The sequence below is a fragment of the Tiliqua scincoides genome, chromosome 1 (genome assembly GCF_035046505.1).
Source record: "Tiliqua scincoides isolate rTilSci1 chromosome 1, rTilSci1.hap2, whole genome shotgun sequence".
NCBI classification, from domain to species: Eukaryota; Metazoa; Chordata; class Lepidosauria; order Squamata; family Scincidae; genus Tiliqua; species Tiliqua scincoides.
This window is the reverse complement of record NC_089821.1, coordinates 75980242-75997654: the sequence shown is the minus strand read 5'-3', so window position 1 is coordinate 75997654 and position 17413 is coordinate 75980242. Positions and strand designations below refer to the sequence as shown.

At 44.2% G+C, this 17413-nt stretch overlaps 1 protein-coding gene across 1 annotated transcript in view; it reads left to right on the top strand.

Annotated features, from left to right (window-relative positions):
- The window catches only part of CNTNAP5 (contactin associated protein family member 5), a 301528-nt gene that overhangs the window by 51688 nt on the left and 232427 nt on the right, over window positions 1-17413 (top strand). Inside the window, exons 5-6 of the mRNA XM_066621342.1 lie at window positions 2903-3050; window positions 14133-14336. Of these exons, the coding sequence (XP_066477439.1) occupies window positions 2903-3050; window positions 14133-14336 (352 nt within the window). The remainder of the gene's footprint in view (window positions 1-2902; window positions 3051-14132; window positions 14337-17413) is intronic.

The following is a 17413-nucleotide window of genomic DNA, read 5'->3' as shown; positions in this document are numbered from 1 at the left end:
TAATGCTGCCGTTCACCTTCCCAATGTCATTTTTCAACCTCTCTGCTTGCAGAAGGGAGGCTAGCAACACCCCCAGATGTCATCTGGAGCTGCAGTGCATTTTTGCCCATTAACATTTTCAGGGTGAAGAAGTCACTTATGTTCTTATGTTCACTTGCAGAGGTGAAAAGGTTCACCCAAATTCAGCTCAGAAAGTGCTTTAGGAACGTCAAGTTTTCACGCAGCTATTTCATTGAGCAGTGTCTGCCTCAACTTGTCTTCTTAGAACAATGCAAGGATCAGATGGATCCTCCTACCCAATTTTCCTCCCTGCAGGGTTGTTTTGTGGCTCGGCCACAAAAGCATCGACATACTGTTACAGAGAAAATAAGGCATGATAATGAAGTCAGAAATTTCAGCTTGAGATCACTGTAGCATGGAAGAACTTGGGCCTCTCGGGAGTCACTTCATTGGACATGGCTAGCAAATTACCAAGAATGGAGAAGCAACTTGCTAACTCGATTAAGCTCATTTTGATAATGCTAAATACAGAAAGTTTCTAAGCATTGCTGAGCATTGCTAGACAATGCACGTATTTACTGCACCGCCAGTAACACTGATTCAGTCTAGCGCATGCAAGATCCATAAGATTAATAAAAGATATGGCCACAACCATCCCCCGCCCGGTCATTGAGCAAAGTAGCACCTCGCTTATATTTAGTAGGGGGAGAGCAACAGTCTCTATTTATCCCAGTAGAGTGTCTGTTTACTAGCATCTTCCTTGTTCTTCTTTTCAGATGTAGAGACCCTTTGGGAAAGGGACTCATCTTACCTTTTTTCCGGTGACAGGACCATTGCATCCTGGACAACTGGGTCCTGGTCAAATGCATCCCTGAATTGAATATTTGCTCCCCAGTTGTTTGTGTCCCAAGATATGTGTGTTTATATGTACTTAGTATTTTTTAAATGCAAAGGTTAGGTTAGGGCTGGGATAAGAGGCTTAGGAGATATAAAATGGAGTGATAGTGGAGATCTTCTTCTTTGTGCCCCACCTTTGTCAGAGGTCCCTCTGACGGGAGTCTGAAAAAGGCCTTGTACAGATGAACTGCCTTAAGCTAAATCAGACCATTCATCAGACCATATCTTGGACAGTACTGCCTACACTGGCATGCAGTGTCACTTCAGGGTTTTAGGCAGGGAGTCTTTCCCTTTCCTACATAAGAACCTTGAACATGGGACCTTTTGCATATGAAATGTGTGTTCTGCTAGGAAGCAGTGGTTTCTCCCCTCATATGCCTTCTGCATGGTAGTGGAACTGCCTGCCCCAGGCGATCTATCTAGCCCCTGCTGTGCTGCTTTTCCTGAATGATGAAAACACATTTACAGTAGCTGGCATTTATCTTTGGCTCACTGAGTCTTTCTTAGTGGTTTGTTTTCTGCCAGTTCTGCTCCATGCTTGATTAACTTGTTTTGATTAAGTGTAATGGATTATTTTGCTGAGTTTATATTTGTTATTAATGATTGCCATATGCCTTGAACACTTGGGGAGGGGAAGGTGAAGTATAGATTCTTACGTACACGAGTAAGCAAGCATGGTGTCCCGTCGTTCAAATTTTCATCGTGCAGATTTTATAATCATCACCACATTGCACACGCTCGAGTTCCTGCTAAAATCAACAAGTCTTTCAGGTGTACTCTTTGGCACCGAATTTCAGCCTCAATTAGCAGGTATTAATGGGACTGCTTGTTCAGTGGAATGCAGAGCCCTGTGTCTGCACTTCCTGACATTAGGAGTGCAATAATGCCAACGACAAACATCTGTGATGTGGGCACCTACATAGGCTCCTCATTCTTGGCTTCAGATCACCTCGGTGACTTTGGCAGAAAAGAAAGCTTTGCTATCTCTTAAAATAACTCACTGGGAAAGTAGTTAACGTCCGGTCTGCCAGCTCACCATTCACACTTGTGTGCCAACTCTGCTTCCTTCCATTTACAGTTCAAAGCCACCCCATTACCTGCCGAATAAAATGGGAGAGAAGATAATCACCATCAACATCCTCCAGCTTGTGGAGATCTGTAAATATGCCACCACTTGCCATCCTGAGGCTTGTGCCACCAAGTGAGAAGGACGCATCAGGCTGAGCCCATGCGGCCACTTAATTTGTTCTGCCTTGATGAGCAGACGGTCTTTTCTAAAGAAACCTTTGCCTCCCCTCCCCCCGCGCCCCTTACATCCATTGCTTCAAGGCTTTGTCTGCTACAGCTGCTGTGACAAAGGTTCATGCTTCAAGCAGTGTGGTTCTTTGCCTTTTGCAGTCTGGTCCCCAGCTGGTGACAATGATAGTGGCATCATTGAAGACATACACATCAGTCCCAGATCGAGGGCAAGATAGGATTTTTGTTGTATCTCTCCTTTTGATGGGCTGAGTGGACTGCTAATGTTGCCAGACTAAGGGTGCAATCCTAACCCCTTATGTCAGTGCTTTCCAGCACTGGCATAGCAGTGCCAATGGGACATGTGCTGCTTCCTGCAGTTGGGTGTCATTCACGGAGGCCTCCTCAAAGTAAGGGAATGGTTGTCCCCTTACCTCAGAGCTGCATTGCCCGTATGTCAGTGTTGGAAAGCACTGACATAAGGGGTTAGGATTGCGCCCTAAAGTGTATAGTCTGATAAATAGCTTGGGGATTTTTGTTACTTTGAAGCAATTTTCAACCAATGTGCAGCAGCCAGTTTCAGGTCATTTTTACTACACCAAGACTGGTCTTTTTCTCTCCCTATTAGCGCATGATCACTTTGTAATGGACAACAGCTATAGCTAAGCCAAGTGCTCACCTTCAGTGGGTTAAAATGAGATTCCTATCTAATGCATTGCTTCTTCCATTCAGTTGATCGAAGCTTCATCCAAGTTCTTTTTCTTTGCAGGTCTTCCCAGGAAACAGCAACACTGACAGTATTATACAGCACAAGCTTCTGCACTCAGTGAAGGCTCGTTTTGTGCGCTTTGTTCCTCTGAAGTGGAGTCCCAGTGGAAAAATAGGCCTGCGGGTGGAAGTTTTTGGGTGTTCCTATAGTAAGTGTTTGAGACGTTGTGTCGGAAACAGCACCTTGAAACTCAATAAGTACTGTTTTGTCATTTGTCACAAAGGTCCAAGACCAGGCTAGCTCCTCTGTGTGAGTCCATTTTATACATTACATGCCTACAGGTTTGCCACCAAATGTACCCTCAATAGGCTGGAATCAGATCTGGCCTTTGATAAGATACCTGTATGACAGTTGTGTTAGAAATGTTTGTCAGAATCCCACTGTTGTTTTTTTAAAAAAGCTATCTACTATATCATGCGTGAAGAAACTCACAGTATAGCAGAAATGAACCATGGGCATCACAACCATTTTTAAAGGAAAAAATAAGTTGTTTGGCTACAGATGGCAAGCTGCATTTAAATACTCATTTAATAATTGAGCTGGGAAACAGTGAGCCCTTGATTGCCTTTAAATATAATTCAGTTATGATAATTAAAAAAACATTCAGCCATACAAGCTTTTATGGTTATCTTTTTCTTCCATAAATATGGAACTATGTAATTTAGTTTTTGTCTAGCAAACAAGCAAATTGAGATTTTGTTTTTTTTTATATCATAGAAGTTGGAGATCTAGGAGGAATGTCAGATGCAGGATGAAATATCTGGGGTGCCAAATATTTGGAAAACCAGGAATATCATTTATATAGGGGTGCACTGAGATCAGGATGCTAGAAAAATGGGAGTCAAATCATCAAGTTACAGAATTCAAGTGTTTATATTGTCTTTTATGATGACATCTGTATTGCCAAGAACAATATGCCACCTTATATAAAATTTGCATGACACTGTTTTTGCTATAAACTTGGAAATAATAAGTACAGTAGACAAAAGTATATGAGGTACAAGTTATAAATCAACACCTTAAAAATTAAACCTGGAACCCCAACTTTATGCCCAGGAGTGCACTTTCTACTGCAGTGGTTCCCAAACGTTTTGGCATCACAACTCCCCTTGTCCTAAATAGTGGGTTGTAGCACAATACTCCCTGTAGCTCCCAATACTTTACTGGGAGCTCCTGAAGGCTGGTTCCAGGTTGTGCTGGCCCGTGACTTACTCCATCGGCCTCCATAGGCCCCAGAATACCCTGTGAAAGCAGCGAGGAGATCGAATGATGGGGGTGGGCAGATCAGGTCCAGGAGTGGGTGGGATTGGCAGTGCCATCATGCGCCATGTTACAAACCCCTTCCTCACCCTGATCTGTCTGCATGGATCAATGCAGACTTGTGCTAGCAATACTGCTGGCACAGAGTTGACCCGCTGTGGCTGCTGGTACTTACCTCCAGGAGAACTTCAGCTCCCCCCCCCCAAATCCCCCATGGGATACAGTGGAAGTTGTGCCACTCCAAGTTTATCCTTCCATAAGGTCAGTTTATCCTGGCCTTCCATAAAGTTGAAACAACTGTCTTGTCAAGATTGCTTTACATCGAACAGTTTCTGGCAGAACATTTTATGATTAAAACCAAAGAAACAGTTTACAGTTTAATTACACAGGCCTACAAAATTGAGGGTCAGAAAGTTTTTCCCAAACTTTATGGTGGTTTGATATGAATTTGGGGTGCCGATTCCAAAAATGGCATCCGTTTTGCCCAATCACGTCTAGTTTTGGAGATATAGTATAGCCTCATTAGTGAATGGTTCAAGCAGCTTCCTCATGAGGAAGCCATGGTGTAGGCTTCCTCATGAGGAAGCTGCTTGAACCATTCGCTAATGAAACTATGCCGTATCTCCAAAACTAGACGTGATAGGGCAAAACAGATGCCATTTTTGGAATCAGCACCCCAAATATACCCAGGAATTGGTATAACGTTTAAGGAAGCAAAATGTGTGTTGGCCTGTGTTATTTAACAGTTTAGTGCTGTGAATATCGCAAAAATAAGTAGGTAACCTGGAGAAATATGCATTGTATATTATCTTAAAACATTAGTAATTTCAACCTATCGAGAGAAACGACAATCGGGTTTAAAACCAAGACATATGCCTAGTATGGACTACTGCAGCCTTGAGATCTTCCCCACAAAAGTTCCTGCTGGCATTTTCTGACTTTTTTTTCCCTTGACTTTTTTTTCCTTAAGTACATTAGCAGAAAATGAAAAGTGATGAGCTGGACAAAGGAATAAAAAGGAACCTGATCATGAATTAATTAGGAGCGGAGTTGAAGAACTGCCAAGACTTTATCATTTGTTTAGGAGCAAAGCCAAGAGAACCGGGCTATGGAGTTAAGTGACTCATTAGCACACCAAGGGTATAACCCATCAAACGACATGTGCTTCATCAAGCAAATCCTCCGGATCGTACCTGTTCCCTTCTTTCTTTTAAAATTCTATATACAGTCGCTCTGGCATAGTTACAAGCAGAAGGATTTTATTAATATTAAATTAACTTCTTGGTCTGTCAATGAGATGCTGGTCTGCTGTCCATTTTGATATAGTTCCTATCAGCCATAGGCGCAGATGTCATCCCCAAATCAAAATTTAATAGCTGGTGCTACTATCATTGACATAATTGTGTGTAGCTGTTTTCTAATGCATAGTCCTGTGCAACTCAAAGATGAGAGAATGTAAATCATTTCCAGGAGGCATGCAGGGGATGGTGGTAGAGGGCATGCCACCCCCCCCCCCCAGTCCAGATCAGATTCCTTGTGGCTTTCATTGCCTAAAGAAAAACAAGCCCATCAGAGCTAATTGCACATGAAATTTCATCTGTAATTTAGTCCTCATATTCACAAAACTCACAGTTGAGCCTTGGAAAAATATTTCAAAGAGCTCATGTATTTAATCACAGCAAAAACTGGAGGTACCAGTGCATTTTTTTTCAGCTTTGGTGTGGAGAAGAAAGTTCTTGCTGTCTCAGCTCACAGAAGTTTACCAGCATCTTTTCCTCCACTCCATCAGTTTCTCTATTCCCTTCTTCTGCTAGTCACCACCCCTCAGAACACACTCTCCCTTTTCCATTGGCTGAATAAGCAGCAGCGCTAATCAGTGGCGTTGCTAGGGGGTGCAGATGGTGTAAGCAGCATCGGGTGAGGCACATGGGGGGTGACATGCTAAAATCACAGTGGTTTGGAGTAACACTGTCATGTTATATACCATTGAATGCAGAATTTCCAGCAGAATGTAATGCAAGAAGCTAGAGGGAAATATCTCCGTTCTATCAAAGTTGGGGCAAAAAAACCAGAGAACAAAAAATGCATGAAGCCCTATGGAAAGTGAAACAGAGCCATATCACACATTTACTCATGAGTAGGTGAACTTGCCTTAGTCCATTGAAAAGGGCAGGCTGAGAGGAATCCAACAACATACCACAATGGTCCTGATCCAATGAATGCAGCCCCAAAAAACACCTGAGAAGGAAGCCCCTCCCTCCAAGCAGACGAATGTATTGAGCCCTATGGAAAGCGAAACTAAGGCTCACGGTCACATTTACTCAAGAGTAAGCAAATGTGCCTTGGCTGGTGGTCAGGCCAGGCAAAGGGGAATGTGAAGCCACTAGAATGGTCCTGATCTGATGCAACTGGAGCTCAACAAATGGTTCAGAAGGCGGCCTCCCCCCCCCCACACACACAAAAAGGATCAAATCAGAAATTGAAATTGAAATCAGAAATTGAGCTGTTCAGGTGAACTTTTTTGCGACTTGCAAATCCTGTCAGTGATCTGATTTAAACGGAAGTTCTTAAATTGAACTGGACACTGGGTAGGGCTGAAAGCCTTACTGATTTTGTAGCGGGGGGTGTTATCAGGAAGGCTACAGAGGAAATTCTCTTGGTGAAACAGGGCTGGCTTCCGCTTATTTAATTATTTATTTTACTTTAATTATTTATACTTATTTATTTTAATTTGCCTGATGATGTCACTTCCACCATGACATCACTTCTCGTGGGTCTTGGACAGATTGTCATTCTAAAAAGTGGGTCTCAGTGCTAAAAGTTTGAGAACTGCTGCAATAAGGTGTTAGTAAGTTGACACTCTGGGGGGTGTGCGACACCACAAGTGACCAAAATCATTAAATCACAGTTTGGAGGAATAATACCAGCATGTTATATATCAATCAATGTGTCATTTCATGCAGATTGTGTTCTATCTTTGTTCTATCAAAAGGTATAGCCAAAAAACCAGTGGAGGCAGAGTGATGGTACATCACCACACCTACCACCTGTGGTGTTGCCCCACCCACTGCATGGGGGGTGATGCGCTGGCATCCCGCATCGGGTGACGCGGACCCTAGTGCTGCCACTGGCACTAATGTGAAAGACGTTTGAAGATCTTTTTCTTTCCCCTGATCTGTTGTCCTGGTGTGTCGTGAAATGGTGCGCGAAGAGGAAAGGTATGGTGGCGCTTAGGTCTGGTAATGCTTTAATGCCATTGAAACACCATTGAAACAACCTTTAGAAAAACTACAAGCCCTAATGGTTACCACTCCTTTACTTCTGGCACACTGCTCCAAAGCACATCAGGTCAACAAGAGTGTTAAAACCTCATTCATCCTCTTGCTCTACCAATACAGCTCCTGCTGGACTGGACAGTAAAGGAAAGGAGGGAGGGCCTGCTTGGAGGTTCGGGGATTTATGACTCAAACCTATCAAGGGCCTACAGCAGTGAATCTGGCTATGAGCTATCATAGGCCCAGGCTTGACATTGCAAAAACCACACCGTCGTTGAACATGGCAGAGACCCTAGTGAAAAGGCCAGCGGCACCATGCACGCTGTAGACTTGCCGAAATGCTCCACCAACATGGGTACGGGGGCAGAGGCAGTGGATCATGCAAAGTTTGGGGAAGGGATTGGGCAGAGCAGGGGGTTATGGAGTGGACTGCAGGGAGGTGATCTTGGAAAACCCATACCCAGTTTTTCAACCTGTCCCATCCTCTTGCTCTCCCTGGACTTATGCTAGCAAAATAGCTGGTATGGATACAAGGAGACCCATAGGTGATCAGGCAGCCCACTAGGATGCAAGTAAAAAATATCTTTACTAACATCTAGCTGAATGTTTGATTCTCCCGTCTTTTACTGTGGCAGCTTGGCGGGAGATGATGGGGAGTAGTCTGTTAGTGAGCCAGTAAGAGCAGCAATAAATTGGGTGGAAGATGGTTTTCAAACTTTGCTTCCTCCTCAATTTTGATTTGCTCAATTAGTATTTCTTCCTCAAATTCCTTTGCTCAAATAGGAAGGAAAGAGACAGGATGATTTTTTTCCTTTCTTTTTTCCTGAGTATAGTTTGGCTCAGAAAAATGATACCAGTTCTTTTGTTTTGGGGAAGAAGAACTTGGGAGCACATTCAAATAGGGTGAGAGGTCTTGCTTATCCTTAACCAAAAACAGGGTAGCTGGGAAGCACCCAACAGATCACAGAGAGCATTTTGTTTGGCAAGTCACAAGTTGCACAGTCCTGATTTAGCATATTTTGGTAGCACTCATTGATTTCCTTTTCATTTTTGGACAGCCCTAGTGTAAAACAAAAAGTTGTAAAGTGTGAAAGTAAGTGTGTGCTATTAATATCTCAGTGTTTGCTTGGCTTTCTGAGTGGCACCTTCATTGCTAAGATTGCAAAAGACTTTTCTAATAAACAGGTCTTCAAAACGGGCTCCGAGGCCTGTGTTAAGCTCTCTAAGAAGTGCTGTATAGAATGTCCTCTCACACTGAGGATAAAAACAGACAATTTGGTGTAAGCACAGGGCCTTCTAGAATACTCCAATAGGGGGATCCCAGACTGTTGGGGATTTTGCAGTGAACAAAATAAGGCTCAGCATGGCGGGCAGAACTGAAACATGTGAAAAACATGTGCTGGGAAAAGCCCTCCTGCCTGTCCTGACCCTCTTACTACTGTTTAGAGGTTCGTGAACGAGGAAGTGAATGCCAAAATGGTCAGAATGACATCTGACATCATCTCACGTCATCATCATTTACTTCCTGGTCCTGAGGACACTGCAGCCCTGGCAAGTTTGGGAAGCTGCAGTGCCCCAAGCTGCTTTAGGGCACTGAATAAATACTAACTATTGCTTATTATCGTTGTCCTCCTTAGTGATCTCAGGGTGGCCCCAGGAGTCCAGATCAGCAACATAGTTGCAGAATATTAGTGCTTCTGTGCTTAGGTTTCTTCCTCACACAAACATAGATTTACCAGAATTGTAGAGCATATTTTCTTCTATGTTAAAATGAAAAAAAAAAAAAAACCTGGCCTACAAGGGCTGTAATACAAATGCAGAAACCATTTACTGCTGAGTCTCGAACAGCAATCTGATCATGATGACAAACAACCAGAGTTATATCAGAAGACACGTGGAGACAAATAGCAAGTTGATTGTTTGAGATGCCCGGAGCGGGAAATGGGGTTATCTTTATATTTCAGAAAGGTCTTGTTAGCTTATCAGTGGCAAATTCTGCTGACCAGTGGTGTTTTTTGTTTTTTGTTTTAAAAAGGAGAGAATGAGATTTATGGCCACATTTTGAATGCTGATCGTATTCTGCAACTCGGTAATGGTCTATAAGGTGTCAGCAAAAATCCAGCATAAATTCTGCTAACCGGCTAGGAAGATTTGTATGTGAGAGCGAGAGAGGGAGCATTAGAATCCAATGGGTGCAGGGAAGCTTTCAGAGGTTAGGAAGTCTGATTTGTCCATGTGGGAGGGAGGGATCATCAGAGAATGAAAATCTGGTATTGTGCATTTGGAGAAAATGGTTGTGCAAGCCTCCCTTGAAAGCCACCTCTTCCTTTCCCTTCATTCTCAGTATCTTTCACACCATAAGATAAAATTAATGAACTGTGGAGAAATGCTTACGAACTGAAAGCAGGGGTAGTTTAAGTCTTCATAACAGCCAGTGTGAGACAAAATGAATAAAATAACGACCGGGGTTGGCCTGACTGAACAAGCAACTTAAGATTACTTGGCATAACAATACTTTAGGGGTGCGAACATTTTAAGTTGCATGTGATCTGAGAGCCTATTTTGTCCATGCTTGTGCATGGAAATGTGCAAGAAAAAAAAGTTTAAATATTCCATTCATTTTCCTTCTTAGAAAGCTCATATATTGACAGCCCAATCCTATTGGTCCTTTGGACCATCAGAACTTGTCTTTGGGTGGTGTCGTGTCCTTTGTGGCTGTTGCAAGAGACTGGGCCACTGCTGCAGGTGGATCAGGGATCTTGTGGTCTTTAAAACATTGCAGTGCCCGTAAGTTTTCAAATAATTTCAGATCAGTTTAACCCATTTTTGCCCGGCCCACAGGGGTACACATTTGGTCCCTGTTGCATATATGCAACACTGGGCAGAAATGGCTTAAGATGGTGTAATGAATTCATAGTGGGGCTATAACGCCTTTGGAATTTGGAGAGGATTCTTTTTCATTTCTGGACGCTTCGTCTAAATGTTCCAAAGCGTTCTGTGGGTCTTTCTTTGCCTTCAGAAATGTCTGATCTCAAGCCCATGAATGGGGAATGAGTCTGCAGTTCAATCAAGAATTCATCTTTTGGAGCTTTGATTCCTCCCTAGGCCCCATAAGTGTCTGACTTCGACATGTGACAAGCTCTTATTATGTCTAAATAGCAGCCAATGATGTGTTGTTATGCGACTGCCACCAATGACTCCTGGATGTTAGAGTGTTAGTATTATCCCCCTACAGATTTCATGTCTTCAGTTGAGCAGAAGTCTGACAAAATGTTTTTCTTCCCTGGTAACTCTTCCATGCAGATGTCATGCCTCCAGAAGGACTGAAACGTACAAGACATTTTGTTGCTAAACAGCAAACTATTAGGAAATTTTTCCAATTTTGGTGCATTTTTCATAGAAAGCTTTCCCTCCTTACTGGGAAGGCACAATATTTCTGTGTGTCATTAGCCATTTTCCTGTTACCCTTAACTGCCACCCAGTATGCCGGTTTGGTGGAATTAATTTTATTTTATATCTGTTTACTACCCTTAAATGCAGTGCCTACAGAGAAATGGCAACCCCCCCACTACTGTTTCTGTGTATTTTACGAAATGCACAACTATTTGTCTTTTTCAGAGGCATTTTCTACTTTAGCTGGACTTTTTGCTTCACAATCAGCATCCACCAAGTAACTGATTTCCTTTTCCTGGTCTGAGTGGGGGGAAGAAGTGGGGTTTAAAAGAAAACTTTCACAAACTACCAGTGAATAAGCACCGAAAGACAGAATAAAACTGTAATGATTGTAAAGAACAAAGAAGATTAGGTCCTGTTTGGACTCCATTTTGTGGAGCAGCCTCCATTTTTGAGAGAAAGAGCTGAAGCTGCTAAGTGCAAGCAAGTGGGAGGAGGTGGGGAAGGTACAAGGACGCTGTAGATTCTATCCAGCGGAAGGTGCAAATGAAGAAGATTCCATCTTGCTGAAGGTGTAAGGACATTGCAATCATCCACACAGCTGAGGACCCACCACTTGGGCTAAGTGGTATGATCTTTTGAGTGACCTCTGGACATTCCATCACTCAATCAGGAGATTTCAGACCTGTCTCCTGACTGGATGATTGATTGGGCTACAGCAGGGGTGCCCAAAGCCTGGCCCAGGGGCCATTTGTGGCCCTTGGGGATTCCCAATCTGGCCTGTGGGAAGCTCTCAGTGTCCCTCCGAAGACTTGCTGGAGCCAGTGCTGGCCCAATGCAACTGGTCTCAGCGTGAGGGTGACTGTTGGACCTCTCTTGTGAGCTGTGAGATGAGGGCTCCCTCCACTGCTTGCTGTTTCACATCTGTGATGCCCTGACACAGTGAGATGTGACTCTCCTGCCAAAATGTTTGGACACCCCTGGGCTAGAGTTATAAATATATCTAGTTTAGGGAGGCAGATAACACTTCATCAGAAGATCATCTTCTCAATGCTTTGGACAGGTGAACTAGCAATGCTTTTAGAGCTAACTACCTTGTAAGTAGCAGGCTTAGCTAAGTTAGGAGTATAACTTTATTGTTTTAAAATGTGTCTCTTTTAAATCTCTGTTGGTCTTTCTTTTATAGAGGAGTGTAATCATAACTGTTTAATTCTTAATAAATATACTTAAGCTATAAGCTTGTATTCTTTGTATCTGGAACTGTCTCCATGCTAAATTCAGCATCGCTGCCTGGGCACTCTATTGTTGGGTTAAGTTTTACAGCTTTTACTGGGTCCCTGTAATTAGGGCCAGTATTACTTGTCAAGCTGCTCAAAGCTGTGAGGTCATCCAGTCACCTCCTAGGAGGCTGTGTGTGTCAAACTGTGTGCCCTAGGCTGATAATAGGTTATTCCAGCTTGTGAATTTACAATAAGCCCCAAAATTAAGAATGGCATCCTGTAACACTGGCTGCCATGGAGACCGGCTGTGGCCTGAGAAGACTGTTGGTGCTCCCCTCCTGCACCTCCCCAGGGTCAGCTTGAGATCTGCCTGCCCTGAGGAAGGAAAGAAGAGGTGCATAGGCTAGAAAGGGAGCCTGTAACACCAGTTCCCAGGGAGACCAGCAATGTCCTGAGAGTTTATTGTATTGTATTTTGTAAGCCAATTTGGACATTATATTTTTGGCAAGGAAAAAGCAGGGTATGTATGTATGTATGTATGTATGTATGTATGTATGTATAAATTAAATTAAAATAATTAAATTAAATTTAAATAATAGAATAAGAAGGCATACAATGCAAGATGCATCTGAGGCTATTTTTTCAAAGTAATAAAAATACAGAGCGTAGATACTGACATATTTTTAAATATCACTAGTGAACTTCTAACAATTTGAATGCATTGGACGGTAGATCCAAGAATCCTGGACTATTGTTACAGTGATTCTGTTAGTGTCGTCATATCAGTAAATAAGCTTTCCATAACGGTAAAGTGTTGTATCTTATTTGATTATAAGAAGTTGAAGCTTGTTTACATGTCATGGTTTCACATGCTCCAGCTTTATATATGGCAGCTGGTGTCATATGGAGAGCTACCTGTCTGTAGTGGCTTGCACTCCTGCACAAGTGTCAACATGCCATTTGTGGCGACATGGTGAAGCTTGTCTACTATATACAATGAGTCACTGCAGATTAGCAAATCACTGTCTGGTGGTAGTAATTGTTCAAAGCCTTTGATGTCGCATACATGATCTCAGAAACCATGTAATAGCAATGTAAGGGCCCAATCCTATGGTCCACACCATGCCTCTGTGGCACGGACCACAGTCGCAAACTTGCCGTAAGGCACGTTTGCAGAGCTTGCTGCCGGGCTCCCACCAGAGGTGGCTCAGCTCTGGCCGGCGCTGAGCCACCACCCGGTGGGTGCCCGTGTTCCGCACCTTGGCGGTGCCTGTGACCGCCGGGCTGTGGAACGGCAAACAGGGCGGGGGTGTTCCGGGGAGGGGGAGGCCAGCGTGATGTGGGGAGGGGGCGGGGAGGCCGGCGTGATGCGGGGAGGGGGGTGTGCCAGAGGATTGCCTGGGGGCGGGCGGGAGGAGGATTCACGGAGCTCCGCTCAGCAGGATCTTAGGCGCTTCTGGAGGCTGCGTGCCTTACATGAGTGCCTTTACTTTAGCGGCACCCTTTGGGCGCAGCTAAAGAGAGTAGCCCCATTGTGGGGCTGCCTCCCTTACCCGGGGGAATGGGACGAATGTCCCCTACTCCCGAGGTGCCTTCTGCAATAGCGCAGGAGGCGCTGGATTCGGTGGCAGCCCTCATGGTGCTGCCGAGCGGGGGCGCCCCGGGCAGCTCAGGATTGGGCTGCCCCTTAGGATTGGGCCGTAAGGTAGGTCTCTGTGTTACTGTTCCATGTTGAAGACCTGGGTCAGAGAGTGAGTTGTTTGAAACTATTAGAGAATCGGTGGAAAGAGAAGATTTTAACTGGCCAACTCACACTCTCCTCTGTGATGCACTACCTCTGTCACCACTGTGACCCACCAAAACAGCTGTCACGTGGAGTGATTTTCATATGTAGCATCTATGTGAAAATGTAAACCGTTCCTAAGTCATTTTGAAATCAAAGCTGCGACAAGCTTCATCCATAGAAATGCTTCTATTTGATAAAATATGTTCCCCAACCTTTTCCCCCTAACATCTATAGATACTTTAGACAGATTGATCCCTTCTGCTTAAAGTCCTTTTACGTTTTTTCCCCCCTTGCAGAATCCGATATTGCTGACTTTGATGGGAGAAGCTCCCTCCTCTACAGGTTCAACCAAAAACTGATGAGCACCCTAAAAGATGTTATTTCCCTGAAGTTCAAGAGCATGCAGGGAGATGGGGTTCTGTTTCATGGAGAAGGGCAGCATGGAGATTATATTACGCTGGAACTGCAGAAAGGAAGGCTGTCTTTGCACATCAATCTGGGTATGTTCAACTATTTCTGCATAACTTTCATCAAGATTTTTGTTCTTTGCATTATATTAATATTGGTAATGGTAGTAGCACACCATAAGGACCCATCAGAAACACCCTTTAGTCTTCTGTTGGTTAAAAAGTTCTGGAGAGAGTGGAGTAATCTGAAGGCATGCATGCATACATTGTCTTTTTTAGTGTCCGTTTGTATTTCTAGCATTTTTATTGTGCTTCAGAGACCTTTGGACTATGTCTTCAGTCATGTGTGTACATGACATATTTTGTCTAATCAGTGTATGTATAGAATGGGATTAGAGTTAGATAGGGTTGGGTGGCTGGGGTTGAATTATGACTGTTGACCCAGCCTGCTGACCTCTAATTATTGAACCTAATCTCTTCCTTGAACCTATGTGTGTATGAGCTGTCCACTGCGAATCCTTTTGTTCAATCTGTTTCCTGAAGATTGTGTAGCTGAGGATAGTGGTGCACTGCAATATAGCCGCTGTGATGAATTTAGACTATTTTGAACTGTGGTGGCCCCGGAAGGTAATGATGCAGAGAGGGATGGAGGAATAAGTGTAGCATAGTGCTTTCTGGGTCCGATGTAGTCATTTTTACACGGTCCTTAGCATTTTCACTTCCTCAACCAGCATAGGCAACCCCCTTGTTTCTTCCTCCACCCTCTGAATGGTAAAGTTGTCAGCAAGACAAGGCAAAAACGTATTGGACCTCCACTCTTGTAGCACAATCCTGTCTTGCACTGGAATAGGCAGACCAGGTGGCCTTCACTGTACTAGCAGAATCGGCTCAGCCAGAGGCAAGGGGAAACTCTTCCCCTTACCCCTGGGTAAACCACCACAGCCCCAATTGGTCTCCTCAGACCTGCGCCACCTCCGGAGGTGATGCAAGTCCAAGGAGAATAGAGCGGCTTGGAGCCACTTCACATTGCTCGGGGAACAGAGTTGGGATCTGTCATAACTGCCAGGTCACAGCCCCGCCTCCCGCTCCCTGCCATCCTGCCCCCTGGAATGCCCTTCTCCCATCCTCCCCCACCCCAGAACTCCTCCCTCCCACCGCCTTCCCGCCTCCTCCCCACTCTCCCCAGACCCCTGCTTTGACTGACGCAGCCTTACCTCTCTGCATTGGTTCAGAGGCTGGATGCAGCCTCCGTGGGCCAGTGCAAGTCCCTGCAATGGCCCAGCCAACACATGAGGAGTCGCAAACGTGCTTTACAACATGTTTGTGACCCTCCTGGGCCGGCACAAGGGACTTGCACTGGCCCAGGGCACACTTAGGATTGTGCCCTTAGACAGGTTACAGCCAAGATGAACAAATGTCAGGATAGTTTCCCATTACTTCTGCAGCTGGCCTCTTGGAAGACTTGGTTAATTTTTTTTTTTTTTTAAGGAAAGCGTCATCTGTGACTTCTGCTTCCTTTATCTTTTGTCTTCTTGCCTCCAGTGCCTGTCTTTATATTAAGTTCTGTATTTTTGTCTCCTTTCTCTTTGTATTAAGTTAAAGTCCTCTTGATAAGGTTCTGCTCAGTCCCCATGAGATGCAATCCATCTTTTGCTAGGAGTCCTTCATAGTGTAAACCATGACCACTCCCAAACAAACCACTCCCAACAACACCATCTTCATAGCCAACTGTTCATTGCCAAGGATCCTACTTCCTCTTGCCGTGGCTTGACCTTCAACAGGAAGGATGGGTGAAAACACCACTTTGGATCCCAACTTCTTCTTCGTAGACTTTGTAGTCTCTTCAGGTCCTTCTGAAGCTACTTCTGGTAATATCATTTGTTCCTGTGTGGAACAATAGGAAGGGGTAGTGGTAATCAGGTTTGATGAATCTCAGCAATGTCTCCATCACATGCACCAGGAAGACAGCACACATCCTGAGTTGTCTGGTTCACACATTGTTGCCCCATCCCTCTCACTAGGAGTCCAGCAACACCATGATTCCTAGGAAGAGTTAGGTTCCTCCTAACTGTGGGTAACTTATAGCCTGATTCTATGTGGCTGCTTTGCTGAGAGTGCAGGGGTACCAGAGTGATGTCTGGCAGATCTTCTGCTCTGTTGAAGTTCAGAGTCTGGTTGCGGGGGTGGGGGGGTGAGGTGAGAGCTATAGTGCTCATGCTCTTGTTCCAGCTGTAATATAGCATCCTATGGGACTCCTCTGAGCTACACCAGCTCTGTTTCTGGTATAGCACTTTGCAACCTTTGGGGGCATGCCTGGCTGTGGAATGAGATTCAGGATCCACCATCCACCAACTCCACCTTGTCACACTCTATTCCACTCTGCTCTTCACCTTGTTGCAACCTCTTTGCTGGCAGGGTTGTACTGCTAGCTGTTTTGTGCCCTATTATTGGTGGTGAGTGGCTTTCTGACTGCTGTGCTGGCAATCTGTGTAGCACCTGCTTCTGCACTAGGGAAGGGCTTCTACACTGGGGAGCTGTCTGCATGCCAGTGTACGTGGTGGTTCGATGGCATTTCTCCTAGTTAGATTGGGCCTAAAGAGTCCTCGTCCCTGGCCAGTGGAGCTTGGGGTGGCAATTCTTGTCTAGATGGTGATAAATCATCAACCATAGTGAAAGTCTAGTGTTGATTACTCAGCTCCAGTGGCACAGAATTTGCCTTTTAATGCATATTCTTTTAGAAATTTAATTTTTAAAGAAATCAAGGATCTATTTTCTATGAAATAAAACTCAGATCTTGCCATTATATTGGTTTCTAGGGGCACTGTGTTTGCTGACTGTATTTGTCATCTAACATTCTCAAGCAAATGACCATCATCACATTATGTTAACTCCATGAAACTAACATATACAAATTGCCTGAAGTCCTTTGCCAATCAGTTATTTCTAATATGTCTTGTACAGTCCTTATTGCAATTCACACTATCTGATCTTGCTATAAATAATTGTATTACGATGTTTGTCAGATTTTCTGGTTTTTTGCCCATCTGAGAGCAGTAATAGTCCCACAGAAGTCAGTCAGGTGTCAAGTCCAATTGTATATATTTCCTCAGAAGTTAGTTCCACGGTTCCACATATGAATGTGAATTGCATGGCAACTTTGGACACACAGT